Genomic DNA, 15454 nt, shown 5'->3' with positions numbered 1-15454 from the left:
ACCAGGGAAGACATCCCCCACCACAACAGGCATGGGTGAGGGTGCACCTTCATGTTGAAGAGCCTTGTCTGCGGGTCTAGAGAATCTTGCTCTTGGCTTGCCAGACCAGGGCCGCTTGGAGCCTCCCAAGGAGGACTTGAATGGTTTTGAACCCTTGTCAATGGACCCTGAGGGAAAACCTCTTGTGAGCCGAGAAAAACGGGCCACGTCTGCGACAAATGTCTTTCCCCTTTTCAGACTGTGGAAGAAAGGTACTCTTCCCCACTGTGAGACTTTTAATGATGTAGCCCCAAACAGACGATCGCCTTGAAAGGGAAGAAAGGGGAAATCAGTCCGAGCCTTTTTAGAAGTCTGGTCTGCAGACCAACACTTAAGCCACAATACATGCCTAAGCACCACTGCCGAAACAGAAAGCTTAGAAATCAGGGGAGCCGTGTCCAAAGAGGCATTGCAGACAAACTACAGCCCCTGGACCAACTGGTCCGCCAACTCAGCAAAGACAGGGGGTATTTGCTCACCCTCTAGGTCACAGCAAAACAGCATAGCCCACTCAGTTAGCGTTTGCGACACCAGGGCAATGGTCAGGCCTGGCCTAGTCACCGAGCCAGCAATAGTGAACATATTGTGAATAGTGAACTCCACCTTGCTGTCAGCCGGATCTTTAAAAGCCGGAGATTCCTCTACCAGAATCATAGTTGCCTTGTTTAACCTGCAGACAGGGGGGCCACTACTGGTGGAGCAGACCACCTCTTGAGGAGTGACTTCTCAAAGAGGTACCTCACAGCAAAGCGTTTTGGAGCCACAAAGGGGATGCTTCCATTCTTTATAGACAAATTTGTCAAAATAGGAAGGATAAGGAAACACTTTGGCCGTGCGAGACGGCTTGTGGGTGCCAAAGGGGACCGGCACTTCCGCCAAAGCCTCAGCTGCATTGTCCATTTTCAAAGTTTACCACACAGATGTAATCCGTGCGTCAACCAGCGCCTTCTCGTGCGAAGCTACAGGTAAGGAGGAATCATCCTCACTATCTGATAAATCCGGGAGCGTGGCTGCAAAATCCACAGGGTGGGCAACGTCTGCAGCGGCCGAGTCAGATTCAGGATCTGATTAAACAGATGAGGCACGGGAAGGCGAGGATGCTTTTTGCTAGCCCACTGCCCAAAGGCCACCTCCACCCGGGAAACAAAGGACTCCAGGACCACCGTCAGTGCATCAATGCAGGGCTGGGACCTCGAGGGACCTGCAGCCACAGAGGGGGTCAGATGGGGAAACATGCTCCTGAGACTAAAGTAAAAATGAGGACCCACCCCAAAAAAAGTCCAAAAAAACACCGCTATGGGACACCCCCACCGTACTGGTAGCACCACCGGGTCACCAGCAAGCAGAGCACTCCACAACCCCCACCAGAATAGCACCGGTCTGCACTAGAGATAAAACTTGTTCACGTGCGGCATCCCAGGGAAAGGCAAAACCAGGAGTCAACACCAGGTGAAAAGGAGGATCTCCCACACCTAAAATCACCACCCAGAGGCTCCCCTGTCATGGTCGCCACTCTATGAGCTCCCTTGACCAACCAAACATGGCAGCCGGACTACACAAACATGGCCCCCCGGACTACACAAACATAGCCGCCGGCCATTAGAAACACATAGGCACCAAAGAAATGGCGCCAGCTACGGCAACATGGTCACCGCATGTGGCTCCATGAGGCTCACAGGGACCCAGGAGGGATCCCCAGAGCCTTGACACAATCCAGCATGGAGAGGGGGGATATGGGCACAGGATCACCAGTAGCAGCCAGCATTACGCTACCCCAGATGAGGGGGGTTACCAAGATGACCCACAGAAACGAGGGGGAGGGAGGGGAACCCGCAGGTCTGACCATCCCAGGAAGGGGCCTGTGTCCAACCCAAACCCATCCAGGGGGGAAAGGGGGGGACAGCTACCTACCATACAAGGAACCAGACAGGCACCACTCCAGACAGAACCTCCTCACCATCGAAATGGGGGTCTGCCGGCCAGGAGGAATGCTGCAACTCAGGCTAAGACCTGGTCGTATGTGACCTCGTGAGGTGTTTAATTTGCAGGCCAGTCTCCGTCCAGGAGGGCTATGTTGCGGCCGACCTAGCATGGAGCTGTGGTCTGCGCATGCTCACTGGCCAGACGGGGGGGGGGAACCACTGGATCTTTATATCCAGCCTGTCGCCCAGTCCAACCATTGATTGTAGATCTTGTAGGGAAAAAACCAGGAGAAGAAAAAAAATGTAAAAAATAGCCGCTTAAAAAGGAAAAAATTGCCAGGACCAGAGATCCCAGCAGGAAACTAGGTCCTTACTCCCAACTAGGCAAAAAAAACTGAAGGCCTATAGCATAGAGAGGGATGAACTGCCCATAGACATAGCCAAGTCTCTTTTCTGCCTACTGTCCCACTCCTGTAGGGGGCGATATAACCCTATGGTTCTGAATATGGAGCGCTGTGTCCATCAATGAACGAAAGAGAAATTTATTTTTTCACAAAGTTGTCAATTAATAAGACATTTCTAACACACATCATAAGCATACAGGTACAGAGCTGCCCACAGGAATGCCATGTTCACTGGCCTTCTGCTTCACAGGAACGTAATCAACTGGATGTACAGATGGGTCAGTTCAGGCAGCAGACAGAGACATGATCAGCAACCAGGCAAAGGAAGGGTCCAGGCAGGCAGAAATGTGGTCAATAAACAGGCAATGGTAAGTACAGGCAGCAGGCAGAGGCAACACTGCACTGGTGTTGCAGTGATCAGGGACACTGTAACGGTTGTAGTGGTGATTAGAGACACCAGGACTGATGTGGTGGCGATCAGGGACAATATGACTGGTATGGAAGTGATCACTGAAACTGGTCATCACGGACACTGACACTGATGTGGAGGTCATCAGGGACACTGAAACTGGTGTGGCGGTCAGGGACACTGAAACTGATGTGGTGATGATCAGGGACACTGAAACTGATGTGGCGGTCATCAGAGACACTGAAACTGGTGTGGCAGTGGTCAGGAACACTGATGTGACCTGGGAAATGTGCGTGTGCCACTCAGGCTCGGTGGTAAGGGGTATGTAATCAATGCTTCCGCAGCTGCTACTAGAGTGCCGACAGGGGATGGAACCCATCCTGGTTCCTATGAGGCTTCAGAGAACAACGGGGTGGTCTCTAAATGTCGCACCCCATAACTAAGTTTCGGGGGTGGAGTGAAACATGTTGGGGGTGTGGCATGGTTGGAGTCCATGCTGAGGTTACCACTCTACTCACCACTCCATGATACCTAGATGTGCAACTTTTAGGGGCCACCCCATTGTTCACTGAACCTGATGTGGTGGTCATCAGGGACACTGAAACTGGTGTGGCGGTCATCAGGGACACTGAAACTGGTGTGGCGGTCATCAGGGACACTGAAACTGGTGTGGCGGTCATCAGGAACACTAAAACTGGTGTGGCGGTCATCAGGAACACTAAAACTGGTGTGGCGGTCATTAGAGACACTGAAACTGATGTGGCGGTTATCAGGGACACTGAAACTGGCGTGGCGGTCATCAGGGACACTGAAACTGATGTAGCGGTCATCAGGGACACTGAAACTGGTGTGGCGGTCATCAGGGACACTGAAACTGGTGTGGCGGTCATCAGGGACACTGAAACTGGCGTGGCGGTCATCAGGGACACTGAAAATTATGTAGTGGTAATCAGGGACACTGAAACCGGTGGGGCGGTAAGACGATTTGGGAAACAAATAATATCAACATATGAATTTTAAAATGTATATATTGGTCTTTATACAAAAATATCAAATCTTTTTTGTATGGATAATCAGTAGATGGATTGCTGCCTCGGGTTGGGGATCTCTATAAGTAAATAGAGGATAATAAAATTTGTTCTGTCCCTTGTGGTATGTCAAAGACCGGAGCCGTGGCATACTGTGAGCATGTGGAAGTGGGTTGTAGGCAGCATGGGGGAACTGCATGCTGATACATTTATTTTTTTCTCACATGTGGGTTAGCGCTGCCTCATGGCTGGAGACCAAGTTACTTCATCAGGCCCCACACCAGAAGGATCAAGTCTTATATACTGCCAGAGATACCTGTCCCGGCACTGATTTCAGAGATATTTTGAGAGGATTAGTGCTGAGCACCCATTGTCCTCCACCAGCTCCTCACAACACCGTGAACTTTACACTTTGAAATGTCCAACCCAAAGGTAAGGATGGGAACCACCACACTTACATTGCGAGGCCTTGCACAGTCCGTAGGAGGGTTCTTTTTTGCAGTGGGCCCCAACTAAGCGGCCCAGCCACATGCCAAGCTAGTGGACAATAGAGATGCCGGGTTACCGCACTCCAACGGATCCGCTTTATTAATATGATAAAACTCCAACAGGCCGAATCACATAGTGGGGGAACAAGGGCAGGGTTGACATGTTTCACACGTTAGCGCTTATTCATAACCTTCACCCTCCACATGCCAAGCTGCTCTTACCTACAGAAACCCCATCAGCGGCCACCACCATTCTCTCTCCCCCGAACTGACTCCTCCTTATCACACTTTACTCCACGGCTTAACTGAATTGTACATTTTCATTCACCAGTTCTCCCCAATACACTGTAAAGCACCTTCTCTTCCAAAGTAACACAGATGGTTACTCCTAGCCAATAAATTATTTACCAAAATGTTATATTTACAGTTCTGCACAGTTTCTATAGAAGTACATTTGGCTGATATACAGAAATGCAATTTCCTTTTTTACTCTCGCTCTAATAACACTGAACTGGATTTGGCGTTGTCCATACCTTTTTATAGCTTAGTTGCATCCCAGTACATAGCATCAAAAGTCCAGTCCTTGGAACCCATCCCAGGGTCCCTCTAAGACCCCACCATACAGTTCAGTTCACATCTTTACAGCGTCCTCACTGATCACCTCCCATACACGGACAGACCACGAGGTCTCCTTCTACATATATCACTTCAGAAGCAGGAAGTGACACATGCAAGGGAAGGCACAGAAGCCAGAAGTGACACATGCAGGGGAAGGCACAGAAGCAGGAAGTGATACAATCAGGGGAAGGCACAGAAGCAGGAAGTGACACATGCAGTGGAAGGCACAGATGCAGGAAGTGACACATGCAGGGGAAGGCACAGAAGCAGGAAGTGATACAATCAGGGGAAGGCACAGAAGCAGGAAGTGACACATGCAGTGGAAGGCACAGATGCAGGAAGTGACACATGCAGGGGAAGGCACAGAAGCAGGAAGTGATACAATCAGGGGAAGGCACAGAAGCAGGAAGTGACACATGCAGTGGAAGGCACAGAAGCCGGAAGTGACACATGCAGGGGAAGGCACAGAAGCAGGAAGTGACACATGCAGGGGAAGGCACAGAAGCCGGAAGTGACACATGCAGGGGAAGGCACAGAAGCAGGAAGTGACACATGCAGGGGAAGGCACAGAAGCCGGAAGTGACACATGCAGGGGAAGGCACAGAAGCAGGAAGTGACACATGCAGGGGAAGGCACAGAAGCAGGAAGTGATACATGCAGGGGAAGGCACAGAAGCAGGAAGTGACACATGCAGGGGAAGGCAAAGAAGCCGGAAGTGACACATGCAGAGGAAGGCACAGAAGCCGGAAGTGACACATGCAGGGGAAGGCACAGAAGCAGGAAGTGACACATGCAGGGGAAGGCACAGAAGCAGGAAGTGATACATGCAGGGGAAGGCACAGAAGCAGGAAGTGATACATGCAGGGGAAGGCACACAAGCAGGAAGTGACACATGCAGTGGAAGGCACAGAAGCAGGAAGTGACACATGCAGTGGAAGGCACACAAGCAGCAAGTGACACATGCAGGGGAAGGCACACATCACAGCACCAAGTGTTAACCCTTCCCACACCACACATTAACCCTTTATTAGGCAAGCACATATTTAACCTGCACCTACCTACAGGATGATAGGAAGATCTGCTAATTATCATTTTTATATTGACATTTTCTTTAAACTGTGACGGTTACTTACTTGTGTCGATAGAGTGAGAAATTTCATCCTGTTCATTTTTCATAATCATCCCAACCTCCTCCGTGGACAGCTGATCACCCCCCACATACGTCTCTACTTTTTCCTCTTTAACCTCAGCTTTTATATTAATCTGTTCTTCACCCTAAACCCAAAATAACAGAAAAATTCTATTAAAGCTGAACTCCGGGCAGATATAAAAGACATAAACGACAGCAGCTCTGCTTTCCCTACTACATCATTAAAAATAGTATTTTTTAATAAATAACATTAATAAATAGCCTGCATATAAGCCTTCAAAATGGGGCTTTTGATTTTTCAAGTTCGGGTCCCATAGGCTTTAATAGGATTCCCTGTTCGGGTCAGAACTTTTTCTTTGTTCAGGAGTTCTGGCGGGAACCAAACAGGGGGGTGTTTGGCCTATCTCTATTAAGCAGTGTAAGTACCTGAATGTGACCTGGTATCAGGCTCTTGCAGTATCTGTACATAAGAGCTCAAACTGGAATTAGCAGAACGAGTAGCCAACCAGCTGTGCTGTATGTCTAACAAGTGACATCCCGATAGCAGGAGAGAGTGGACAAAGATGAACTCATCAGTCTGCTGCTTCTCCTTTCACTGTCCAGTCACAGTAAGGGGGAGGGACATGACCGGCGGGTGTTACTGAGGTGAAGCAAAGATTAATCAGGTCTACTGCCCATTTCCTGTGTGCCAAAAAAGCCAGGGACCCATTTACTAGTGGCACATTATCATGTTGGTGTGGACTTACGGGAGCAAAGAACAGCACTACACCATTCAGTACGCACCCTTCAGTGAAGGAACACAAGGTGACCCACAATAACATGTGACTGGGCTTCAGACCCACAGAGGAAACAAACGTATATTGTTTAAAAAAAACAAAACACAACAATAAAAATGGGGCGTGAAAAATGTGGGATACTCGAAGGAACTAGAAACCTCAGCTGTAGAAGTAAGCATTTATTTATTTATTTATTTATTTTTTTTTTTTAAATTCCTTTATTTTATTTTCAAGAAAACGTGTTACAGTTTGAGGTACATATTGTCAAGTTCTATAACATTTAATGGATAACATAAAACAGTGGTAGGAAGAAGATTTTAACAGGAACTGTCGTCGACTAGAGATGTAACACATAAACAATCCTCTCGTTTACACAATCTGTATGATGAAGGCGGAGCCTGTGTGCATGGGAGGGTCTAATGTAATGATTATCTTAGTGTCCATTTGCAAGCATTTCCCTGAGACATGCCTTGTGTAAACAGGTAACTCGTGTAATTATCCTTTATCGATAGGTAAAAGGGTGAACTAAAATAACAAAAAGAGAAACTCTCCACTGATCGGGGGTGGAGATATTCCTTGTCGACCAGTAAAATCCGGCAAAGGGCAACTAACATAAAGTAATGTAGACCATGATATTCATTATATCTGATCAGATCTTCCCTAAGCCGGAAGAGTATAGGGGATTGTGTGAGGACTGGGAAGGGTGGGGGGGGGGGAGGGAAGAGGTAAAAAAGCGGGAGACAATAGGGGGGGAGGGGTAAGGATAATAGAGAGGAGAGATGGAGAGGGAGGTGAAGAAGGTAAGGAAGGGGGTAAAGAGAGGTAAAGAGGGGAGGGTGGTGGTGCCACCCTCCAGCCAGGCGGAGCCCTCATAACGGGGGGTGTCCACGCTAAGACATCTCCCGGAGGTAAGCCTCGGAGTAGATGAAGTGTTGCCAAGGGCGCCAGGTCTCCCGAAAGGCTTCCTCCCTGTCATGCAGCGTGGCCGTAAGATCTTCCATGTCGCGCAGTTCGTTAACCCTGGCATACCACTGGATCTTAGTTGGTGGGGTTTCCGATCTCCAAAATAGAGGGATACAGGCCTTGGCCGCATTAAGTAGTTGTATAGTGAGTGAGGCTTTATATTTCTTAATTGGTCTGCTAGATAGGTGCAGCAAACAGGCCCCGGGATCTCCCCCCAGTGCGACGCCCGTTAAACGTTCGATCGTGTCTGTCACCTCTTTCCAAAAAGGTTTAATCTTGGGACAGTCCCAGAAAATGTGCAACATCGTTCCTTCTCCTGTTCCACAGCGCCAACATATACTTGGTACCTGCGGGAGGAACCTGTGGAGAGTGGATGGTACCTTGTACCATCTGGTCACAATCTTGTAGCATGTCTCTTGGACACTTGTGGCTAGAGAAGATTTTTGGGCAAAATGTAAGATCTTTTCCCTTTGTGCTTCATTAAAATGCACTCCTAATTCTATCTCCCATTTAGTGAGGAAGGGGGGCACAAAGCCTTCAGTCGGGGCAATCAGGGAGAGGTAGATCGAGGACAGTGAGTGGCGTACGGGCTCTCTGCGGTGGCAGACACGTTCCAATTCCGTGAGTGGGCGTGGGGGACCTAAAGTCTGAGCACTTCGGCGTAAAAAATTACGCAGTTGGAGACCACTCAGGAAATCCAATGGCGTGTCCAGGTCCTCAATTCCCGCGGCCGACCGGAGCCGGCCACCGGCATCTAGGAAGTCGTGGAGGTGTGGCCATCTATCTCCCTCCGATAGGGCTCTATAGATCGGGCCCTGGCAGCCCGGCAAGAAATCAGGGTTGCCAAGTATCGGCACCATAGGGGAAGGAATAGGTGATATCAGGGTTTTACGAAAGGTTTCTCTGGCCACTCTTAATGTGTTTCCCAGAGTCGGGTGTTCGGCGATGATCTTCGGGATCGGAGTGGAAAGCCACGGCCAACTCCTAGCCGTACCATCGGAGTCCTCTATCTCCATATGGACCCATTGTTTGGCTTCTGAGTGGCAATACCAGTCTATCAGTCTGGTAAGATGTGTTGCCCTGTAGTAGGCTTTTACGTCTGGTAGTCCCACCCCACCCCTACGTTTTGTCATATAGAGTAGTTGTAATTTGATGCGAGGCTGCCCGCGCGACCAGACAAAATCTCGGAAAAGTGCGTCGAGTCGCTTGAAGAAGGAGGGCGGGAGATGTATGGGGAGGGCCTGCAGGAGATAGAGTATCCTCGGGAGAGCTGTCATCTTGATGGCATTACAGCGTCCAAACCACGTTAGAGTGAGGGAGTGCCAATGTTGTAGGTCTGTTTTAAGTCTGTGTAAAAGAGTGGCAAAGTTTGCTTGGTAAAGGTGGGCGGGGTCCGCGGTGATGGCCACTCCTAGGTACGGAATGGTATCGGTTGCCCAGTGGAACTTGTAGTTCAGGCGCAATTGTCGGATATTTTGTGAGCTCAGTGTGATATTAAGCATGGAGGATTTAGACATGTTTATTTTAAATAGGGACAGAGCTCCGTACTCCCTCAGGGAATGAAGCAAGGCGGGGAGTGAGGCAATGGGGTCAGCCAAGAAGAAGATAAGGTCATCCGCGAAAGCGGCGACCTTGTGGGCTCCAGATGTTTTACGAAAGCCCTCTATTTGGGGGTTGGCCCGTATCTTACAGAGCAGAGGTTCCAAAGAAAGAATAAAGATTAGAGGAGACAGGGGACAACCCTGTCTGGTACCATTTCGAATGTTAAAATAACCCGACCTGGTTTCGTTGACCCTAACCGCCGCTGTGGGGCTGGAGTAGAGAGATAAGATCCAGCTGAGCATCGACGTCCGGAGGCCAATGTGTTCGAGAGTAGCTCTAACAAATGTCCAGTCTACACGGTCGAAAGCCTTCTCCGCGTCAGTTGACAGCAGGAGAAGGGGTCGTCGCGTGGTCCTGGCGGCATGTATGAGGTTCAGCACCCTAATGGTGTTGTCGCGTGGTTCCCGTTGGGGGACAAAGCCCGCTTGGTCTTTGTGAATTAGGTTTGGTATGTGTGGGAGCAATCTGTTCGCCAGGATCTTGGCAAACAGTTTCAAGTCGGTGTTTAGCAAAGCTATCGGTCGGTAGTTTCCACACCGGAGTAGGTCCTTTCCCTCTTTAGGGATGAGAGAAATGTAGGCCCTAAGGGAATCTATGGGGAAGGAGTTACCTTGCGTGATTGAGTTAAGTGCATCCACTAGCGGTTTAGAGAGCGTCTCAAAAAAGGTTTTGAAATAAATTGGAGTAAGGCCATCAGGGCCTGGGGCTTTCTTGGGCTTGGAACTCGCCAGTGCTACCCCTAGCTCCTCCACCGTAATGGGGTCTTCCAGTTCTTCCGCGATGTCGGCCGATAGAGATGGCATGCCAGAGGAGGCTAGATATTCGTGTGGGGTGGGTCCCCCAGAGGGGCCAGGGGCATCAGGAGAGGGTCTATCTAGATTATAGAGGCCGCTGTAGAATGAGCGGAATTCTTCCGCCATTTCTGTTGAGGTAGAGACCCTCCGACCCGAAGGGGTCAGAATGTGGGGGATGAAAGTTTTGGTGCGGGGTCCGCGTAGAGCTCTGGCTAGGAGGGAGCCAGGTTTGTTAGAGAATTCGTACATTGTGCGGCGTGACCATGCTAACCTCTCTTTAGTTTTATGTAACAGAAGCGAGCGAAGCTCCTCACGTGCTTTAAGTAACTCCTGGTATACGGAGCGAGCTAGGCTGGCCTTATGTGTACATTCAAGGGTCTTGATCTGAAGAAGAAGTTCTTCAGTTCTACGGGTTCTTTCCCTCTTGAGACGAGAAGTAAGCATTTAAACAAGGAACTACCCAAAGCACAGATTGTTCCCAGATGGAGTGTCTGGGTGGGGTGGTCGATACCGTACTGCAAGCTTAACATTCATTGTCCAAGTTCAATTGTGACTTTTGTTTGTCATTGTATTAAATTAAGCAACACTAAGTTGTATGTTCTACTGTACAATAGAAGGCTCCAATGTTGTCTTCTTATTTCCTTATTTTCTTACCCGTTTGTACCTTTTTCTATGAGAAAATCCAATAAAAAAATTATGTAAAAAAAAGGAACTACTGTATATATAGGAATATCCTCAAATGGCTTAGAATACATATTTAAGTCCCATCTACTTGATCCTGGCAATGGATGGTGTGATGGTTTGATGTATGGCATCCCAGAAATACAGAGGAGGGGGAAAGTTCACATCCTAAACCCCAAAGATGATAAAATACATTTATAAAATGGAGCCAGAGATTGCATAGAAAAATATCATCTCATAGCTTAGAACACATATGAGTTCTAGATTTATAATCCCATCTACCTGATGTTGGTGAGGGATGGTGTGATCTTCTTGTATGGAATGCAGGGAATACAGAGGACCTCCCTCCTCCATAGACTGCTGATCTCCAAATGTTTCTTCTTTTTCCACTTTAACCTCAAGTTTGATGTCTTTCAGTTCTTCACCCTAAATCTCCCAAGGGTGATAAAACAGATTTGTAAAAGGAAACAAGCGATGACATAGAAGAATGTTATCTCAAAGTATAGAATTCTATTTGAGTTCTAGTTGCTCCATTCCACCTACCTGATAAGTTTGTGCATAGTTGTGATCTTCCAGTGTGGAATCCTGGGAATATAGAGAACGGGGACATCTCTCTGGTGGGTTCCCATTACTGGATCCATCTGTAGGAAACACACACACTGACTGAATACATTGTTTCTATGTGTTTATCAGATGATGGGGGATCTAGGTGGACCCTCCGTAATGCTCTCTCCATTACAATAAAGTCTCCTCTTACCCGGTGATGTGAGGGGCGGCTGATTCTCCATCATGACATCCTTGTAGAGATCCTTGTGTCCTTCTAAATACTCCCACTCCTCCATGGAGAAATAGACAGTGACATCCTGACACCTTATAGGAACCTGACACACACAATGATACAGTCACCATCCAGACACATCCCTTGTCTGTTACTGGATAATGTCCCAGAATTCCCGACACCGCTCACCTCTCCTGTCGGCAGATCAATGATCTTCTGGATGACTTCTAGAGTCTTCCTGTCATTTATTCTCTTGGGTTTCAGGAAATGAAGTGAAGGCACTGTAATGGTAAAATGGTTACCAGACTTCCCCGGAGGAAAACTTTGCAATGAAAGAACGACGCTAATGGCATGTGACCTCCCAAAATCCTCCTCACCTCCCCGGTCAGGTCTGTGTTTTATTAATAGAGATAAGGGTGATGTCATGTGACCTCCCAGAATCCTCCTCACCTCTCCGGTCAGGTCTGTGTTTTATTATTAGAGATAAGAGTGATGTCATGTGACCTCCCAAAATCCTCCTCACCTCCCCGGTCAGGTCTGTGTTTTATTAATAGAGATAAGAGTGATGTCATGTGACCTCCCAAAATCCTCCTCACCTCCCCGGTCAGGTCTGTGTTTTATTAATAGAGATAAGAGTGATGTCATGTGACCTCCCAGAATCCTCCTCACCTCTCCGGTCAGGTCTGTGTTTTATTATTAGAGATAAGGGTGATGTCATGTGACCTCCCAGAATCCTCCTCACCTCCCTGGTGAGCAGGTAGGTGATCTCCAGGGTGAAATTTAAAGTTGAATATATGGTCCTTAAGGATGAGCTCCAGCGTGTTCGCATGCTGCACGTGCAGGGCCCGCCAGGGAGTCGGCACAGCGCAGCGCTAATCACAGGCAGTGAGACATTTCCTGATCTCAGCAGCCGCACATTGGGAAATGTCTCACTGCTTGTGATTAGCGCTGCGCTGTGCCGACTTCCTGGCGGGCTTGGAACATGCAGCATGCAAACACGCCGGAGCTCATCCTTAATGGTTCTATACAGTATATAGGTAATATTTCTGTATTAATTATAATATATAATATACAGTATATATATGTGTGTATCAGCATCTGCTGGAGATAAAAGACATCACAGTGACTATGGAGGAAGAAGACGGACATGACGGGGGTTACTGGGTGTAAATATAAAATCATATCTTATTACCTCCTCTGCTACCAACTCTAACGTCTTTACTCCCTCTCAACTCACTTCTCACGCAGAACTTCCTTTCTAGCCCCTACATCACTTCCTGTCTGTGTATCACATCCTGTCTGCCCATGACATCACTTCCTCCCCAGTTGTGGTATCACTTCCTGTGTCTGTACAATCACACTTTTCTTGTGTTCCACTCAATATAATTGGAAAAGATCTCCACCTTGTCAGTAATGTCATTAAAGGGGGAGTCCTGTCTAGTTTCACTATGTGAATATTATAAGATAACACTGCAATGGTTAAAAAATAAGAATCACCAGATCCGGTGACCATTTTAAAATATTTCAGGTAAAAGCACAGAAAAAGTAAGTATGCTAATTGGTTACTTGTCGTGTTTTTCCTCCCTTGCATTGTGTGTTTTATGTGTCTGTAAAGCCCCATACACACTATTAAGCCTTGTACACACGGTCAGATTATTGGACGAATTTCCGTCAGTTTTTTGTTGGATGCTAGTCTCAAATCGAAATTGAAGAGGGTACTCACCATCAGAAAATTTTCTGACGACAGAATTCAACGTCAGAAGTGACAAAATGTGTTGAATTGTTTTGTATGTGTTCTTTCATTTCTGAGCATGCTTAGTCTTGCTCTCTTTAGATTTTTTTTTTTGGCAGAAAACTGTACTAATGAAAAGAAAATCGGACGTTGTGGTTACATCAGACAAAAATTTTCGAGCCTACATATCCAGTTTTTGTCTGCCGAAAATTTGTAATCCGCTGTCAAACGCAGCATACTAAGGATCAGAAAATCGGCAGATCGTTCATCAGACGAAATTAAACTTCTTATTTTCTGAACGTGTGTACGGGCCTTAAGACCCCATACACACTATTAGATTTTCTGCAGATCTTTGTCTTCAAATTTACCAAAACCATATAATATGAGGTTAAAACTTAAGAGTTTCAATTTGTATGCAATCAGGCAGTCTTCAGATCTACCAAAACATGGTTTTGGTAGATCTGAAGACAAAAATCTGAAGAAAATCTATAAGTGTGTATGGACTCTCATTTGTTTCACTGTAATTAAGGAGTATTCTGTGAGTAGAAGGAATACGGCATACATGTGTGGTGTATATACAAGTAGGCTCAGGTTCTATTGTACCACACCCAGTATTCAGTGTAACCTAAACACCCCCCACTTTTGGATGCAGGAGCACCACAGATCCTCTTCTCCCTTGGGTGCCCCTATCACTAGACTTCTTAAGTCAGGATGTATACCCCTGGTGGGGCAGGAGAGAGCTTTTGATGAAGTCTTAGGCCAAAACACGTCAGAATTTTGGATGATGTTACTGCTATAATGCTACAATAACATTTTCTATGGAGAAGCTGTCGAGTTTCTGGCTTGTACTTGTTGTGGGCAGGAGACAGGGGGGATACTGTAGAGCAGTGCTGCTCAATCCCACTCCTCTAAAACCCCCAACACGTCATGTTTTTAGGATTCCCTTCACCTCGCACAAGTGCCTTTTATCCATGTCAACGACTTGGTATTTATGACAGCTACGTGACAGTTCTGAGTCGGCTGACATCACATCCAAGATGGCCGTTCCCAGCAGCAGTCTGAGATTTCTGGTCTCTAAGGCTCAGGATGGACAGTTGGATAAATGGTTCTATAGTTAGGATGTATCTGGTCTATAAACCAGAGGCTCTGGATGGACAGTTGGATAAATGGTTCTGTATTTAGGATGTATCTGGTCTATAAACCAGAGGCTCTGGGTGGACAGTTGGATAAATGGCTCTATATTTAGAATGTATCTGGTCTATAAACCAGAGGCTCTGGGTGGACAGTTGGATATATGGCTCTATATTTAGGATGTATCTGGTCTATAAACCAGAGGCTCTGGGTGGACAGTTGGATATATGGCTCTATATTTAGGATGTATCTGGTCTATAAACCAGAGGCTCTGGATGGGCAGTTGGATAAATGGTTCTGTATTTAGGATGTATCTGGTCTATAAACCAGAGGCTCTGGATGGACAGTTGGATAAATGGCTCTATATTTAGAATGTATCTGGTCTATAAACCAGAGGCTCTGGGTGGACAGTTGGATATATGGCTCTATATTTAGGATGTATCTGGTCTATAAACCAGAGGCTCTGGATGGGCAGTTGGATAAATGGTTCTGTATTTAGGATGTATCTGGTCTATAAACCAGAGGCTCTGGATGGACAGTTGGATAAATAGTTCTATATTTAGGATGTATCTGGTCTATAAACCAGAGGCTCTGGATGGACAGTTGGATATTAGGCTCTATATTTAGGATGTATCTGGTCTATTAATCAGATTCTCTTTATGAACAGATGGCTGTATATTTAGGATGTTTAGATCTGTGCAGAAGTTCCAGAGCAGCAGTTGGCAGGCAGCTGAACTAGCCACCAATATCCAGCAAAACTAACAATTAGAGATGGAGTTCTATGCTTAGGGAGAGGGGTGTGAGAAGCAGTGCACACAGAGCCCATACAACTCCCATCATCGCCTCCTCCTAAATTCTGCCGTGAAGTGGTCCGCCTCAACAACTATCCTTTTTATTGCGGATTAAAGTGGAAGTAAACTCTCCCCCACAACTTTATTA

General features: G+C 47.2%; 2 protein-coding genes across 2 annotated transcripts in view; both read right to left on the bottom strand.

The window, feature by feature from the left end:
* Window positions 1-15454, bottom strand: part of LOC141105041 (uncharacterized) — a 62948-nt gene that overhangs the window by 9315 nt on the left and 38179 nt on the right. The window lies entirely within an intron of this gene.
* Window positions 949-12954, bottom strand: LOC141105487 (uncharacterized). The gene is made up of 7 exons (XM_073595341.1): window positions 12845-12954; window positions 11842-11933; window positions 11632-11755; window positions 11418-11515; window positions 11157-11300; window positions 6042-6183; window positions 949-1103 (listed from the first exon to the last, which is right to left on the bottom strand). The coding sequence occupies exons 3-7, from the start codon at window positions 11714-11716 to the stop codon at window positions 949-951; spliced, it is 624 nt and encodes a 207-aa protein (XP_073451442.1). The 5' UTR covers window positions 11717-11755; window positions 11842-11933; window positions 12845-12954.

Source organism: Aquarana catesbeiana, linkage group LG08 (assembly GCF_042186555.1).
Source record: "Aquarana catesbeiana isolate 2022-GZ linkage group LG08, ASM4218655v1, whole genome shotgun sequence".
NCBI classification, from domain to species: domain Eukaryota; kingdom Metazoa; phylum Chordata; class Amphibia; order Anura; family Ranidae; genus Aquarana; species Aquarana catesbeiana.
The sequence above is the reverse complement of the archived record's forward strand: the minus strand, read 5'-3'. Positions and strand labels throughout refer to the sequence as shown.